The following is a 3,893-nucleotide window of genomic DNA, read 5'->3' on the forward strand; positions in this document are numbered from 1 at the left end:
TCAAAAGTGTGAAAAGCCATACACAGGATGTTTATTTGGAAAAAAGATTTTGGACTGGAAACAGGTCACATGGGCAAGGCAGGCATGTTTTCTTACCTGATTTTAAAAACAACAATACCATTAGAAACACCATCTAAACCATCAAACCAGCTACAAGACAAATATAAAGCCAAGGTAATATACAGCTATGTCTTGAAAGTGGGAGAAGTACTCTTCGCCTTAAACTTTTCCAACTTCAAGTTCACCTGAGAGCTGCAAGTTTCAAGAAGCCTTGCAACTTACTGAGAGTCCTCTGTTTTTACAAGACCTCCACTCCAGCTAAAGCACCAATTCACCCACGAAATACAGGCCTGCTATAAAAGAGACCGAAGTAATTCAAGGTTGTAATTATATTGTTTTCTTTTCATCTGTATCTAATCTTTGTGCATGTGACAGTGTTTGTAAGACAGTATTTAAACTTTTGGGGCAAGTGTGCGCTAATAAATAATCTTTATTTTTAAATTCACAAAAAGCTTGCTGCTGGAATCATTGGGATAAACCACTCTGAGGGTAAGAAAACACATTAACCTCATACATTAAAACATGTCAATCATGGACAACAATAACATACATAAACTCTCTGTGACACATGTATTGCAGTTTCAGATAACCTGACAGTGCTTCCAATGTTAGTGATGGGTGTATGCACAGCTGAAGGAACAGGCGTGTATTTCTTGAACTTCACACCTGCTATTAAAAGCAAATTTGAATCCTAAAATAAAGTTGCTAATCTGCAACATTTTTGTCTTAGCAGTCAGCTAGCACTTTGCTAAAATTAGAAATAATTGGCACACTGGTAATGTAAAACAAAGCCCTGTGTATGCTTATACTCATAGCTGCAAGGAACTCAATTTTCCCTGCTCAGCAAGTGATGCAGAGCTAGCAACTTAACTCAAGGACTATTGATTCCCACATTGACTAAGCAGCTACTAGTCTTAAGTCCATACAACTGTGACCTGATTATTTTGCCTTGTACAAATAGTCCATTGAACTGTTGTTTTTGGTATTTCAATTTTCTCTAAGTTCCCCCTACACTACCCAAGCTAATGTGCTTCAATACCTGCTCCACCAGTGCTAGTTTCTGCTTGGAGATGGCCAAATGCAGATGAATCAAGTACATATTTTCATAGTCTGTGCAAATTGTAAGAGAGCAACGTGATGAAAATGGGTTAAAAATGTAAAGAAAAAAGTAACTTTTACCCAATAAAATAAACAAACTGTAATAGGGTATACAGATTTAAGGTTTTAGGCAAGAAATGCAGGGGGAAGAGGGAGGGAGAGGTAGTGGTGCGGCCTGAGGAAGAACATTTTACACAGTGATTGAAAATGACCTGGAAGTCGCTGCCCACGAGAATGGTGGAAGCAGAGACAATCAATGACCCCATAAGCAAATTGGATGGGCCCTCGAGGGAAATGAATTCACAGAGCTACTGGAATAGAGCGCGGGGAATGGAGCTGATTGGACTGCTCTACAGAACTGCTTGGACTCGATGGGCCGAATGGCCTCCTTCTGTGCCACAATGTCTCCATGGCTGTCTGACACTATGACAGCTGCGGGGAATGGGAATGCAGTTTTGTTAGCGCTAAATAATCATTCGTTCCAGATAAAGTCTGTCCCCTTGAAAAGGTAATTCGAAACTGGTCCAACTCTTACCCTAATGATTTATTAATATTTGTCTTCATTCCATCAGATCATAAGATAAAAAGACCACGTGAACAATTTCTAAGAAAAGGTGGTAATGTTAGCCTCTCAAAGTAGTGATTACAATATTTCATGAGTATTTAATTGGAAGTGTATACTTTAATGATACGATATCCTACATTAAGCCAATGTAAAACTATTCGGCAGGAAAATTCGATGGAAACTGACTTCTCAATTAAACAATACAGTATTTTTTTTAAAAAAAAATCACTTCTCCTGGGAGTCGAAGGGCCCCTCGCTGTCATTCCAGTTCTTGTTCCTGGGTTTCTTCCGGTTTCTTTCGGCCATGACGATAGCCGCGATAACCGTGACCAGCACCGTGCCCGTTATCACCAGGACGGTAGCAGTCTCGGCAATGCACAGCTGAGAGTCCACGGCCACCAGCAGGTAACCGCTGAGCTGTCCAGGGGCCGAACAACTGATATTGCCATAGTCATCCACATGCAGGTGTCGAACACTCAAGATCTTCCCAAACACTCTCTGAAGATCGCAGTCGCATATCCAGTGGTTATCCGCTAGCAGAAGATGAGTGCCTTGGGTCTGGATGTTTAAAAACGTTTTGAACTTGATGTGATTTAAATGGTTCCCATTGAGGCACAGTAAGCTCAGGCTGCGCAGAGAGGCAAAGGCTTCTCCCTGGATGGCTGTGATGTTATTATTTTCCAAGTGTAGAGCCTCCAGGCTTTGAAGCATGAAGAAGAATCCAATCTCAATGACATGCAGTCGGTTGTTTTTCAGGAGCAGATGGCGGAGTTTGTATAAACCTTTAAAAACCCCTGTTTCCATGGAGGTGAGCCTGTTACCGCTCAAGTCTAATTTTTCCAGGTTCTCTAAATACATCAGGCTGTTGTAATGTAAGTATTCGAGGCGATTATTCGACAGTCTCAGTTCTATCAAGTGCTGCAGGCTCTCTGAAAAGTCCCCGGGCAGGTGTTTTACGTGGTTTTGGTCCAGATCCAGTTTCTCCAAAAAAGGCAACGACACAAAAGCCCCCGAATGGATGCGCTGGACTCGATTGCGAGCCAGCAGGACAATCCGCATGGACCACAGCCCGCTGAAAGAAGCGGTGGGGATTTCACTCAGTTTGTTGTGTCTGAAATCCAGCATCCAGGTGCCGTGCGGGACATCTCTGGGAATGGAAATTAAAGAGCGCCCTTTACAGTCCACGAAATGGGAGGAATCGTAACAGGAGCAACGGCGGGGGCACATTTTGAACCCATCGATCTTCAGTGCGCTCACCAAGACCCCGAAGTAACTGATGACGACTGGATGCATTCCGCCTTTAATTTTCAGCAGATTAATCGCTTTGGAAAATTGGGCTTTTAGGAGAGCGAGAAATAAAATTCCAAACGTATGGAGCTGATGGTTTAGAACCCCCCCACCCCCCCAGACATTAAATTTATGACAGTTTACTTTCCATGAAATTGAGTTACCTTAACCACCCCTCGCAAAATTATTATACCACTGAGATACGGTCATGTTTGTGTGATTTCCAGCTTTTTGCCAGTTATCGTCCAATTCATCCGTGATAAAACATTAGTTTTCTTTCCCCTTCTTTATATCCAATTGCCCGCCTTTTGAACTGGTGATAAATTCGCTCGCTGTCGCTACTATTCCATCCCTTGCCGTTTCATCCTTCTGATCGCTTCATCTTCAATGGGTCTCAGCTCCCTGTTTTGTTCCCGAGTCACTGTAACAGTGAGTAAAACAATACATTTTTTAAACAGGGGGATGATGGTGTTGTGGAGATAGGTCATTAGGACTTCAATCCAGAGGTTCAGACAGAGACACAAGTTCAAATTTAAATTCAATTAATTAACAACTCCGAAATTTAAAACTAGTCTCAGTAGTACATATAAAACATTTTTTAAAAATCTGATTCACTAATGTCCTTCAAGGGAAGAAATCTGCCATCCTTACCTGGTCTGTGTGACTCCAGACCCACAGCAATGTGGCTGACTCTTAATTGCCCTAAATATTGCCCTCTGAATCAGTTCAATGGGCAATCAATGCTGGCTGGCTTTACCAGTAACGCCCACATCCCATGAAAAAATACCACCTCTCCTTCTCCACCTCAGCAAAATTAGGTTTTCCCAGCAAGTAATAAAAATATGTACAATAGTGTAGAGAAATGGGAGGTAATATTAACACT

At 41.9% G+C, this 3,893-nt stretch overlaps 1 protein-coding gene across 1 annotated transcript; it reads right to left on the reverse strand.

The window, feature by feature from the left end:
- Positions 1-1,317: 1,317 nt before the first annotated feature.
- LOC121269184 (decorin-like) lies at positions 1,318-3,090 on the reverse strand. The gene has a single exon (XM_041173711.1). The coding sequence runs from the start codon at positions 3,014-3,016 to the stop codon at positions 1,949-1,951; it is 1,068 nt and encodes a 355-aa protein (XP_041029645.1). The 5' UTR covers positions 3,017-3,090; the 3' UTR covers positions 1,318-1,948.
- Positions 3,091-3,893: the final 803 nt, after the last annotated feature.

Source organism: Carcharodon carcharias, chromosome 23 (assembly GCF_017639515.1).
Source record: "Carcharodon carcharias isolate sCarCar2 chromosome 23, sCarCar2.pri, whole genome shotgun sequence".
Taxonomy (NCBI): domain Eukaryota; kingdom Metazoa; phylum Chordata; class Chondrichthyes; order Lamniformes; family Lamnidae; genus Carcharodon; species Carcharodon carcharias.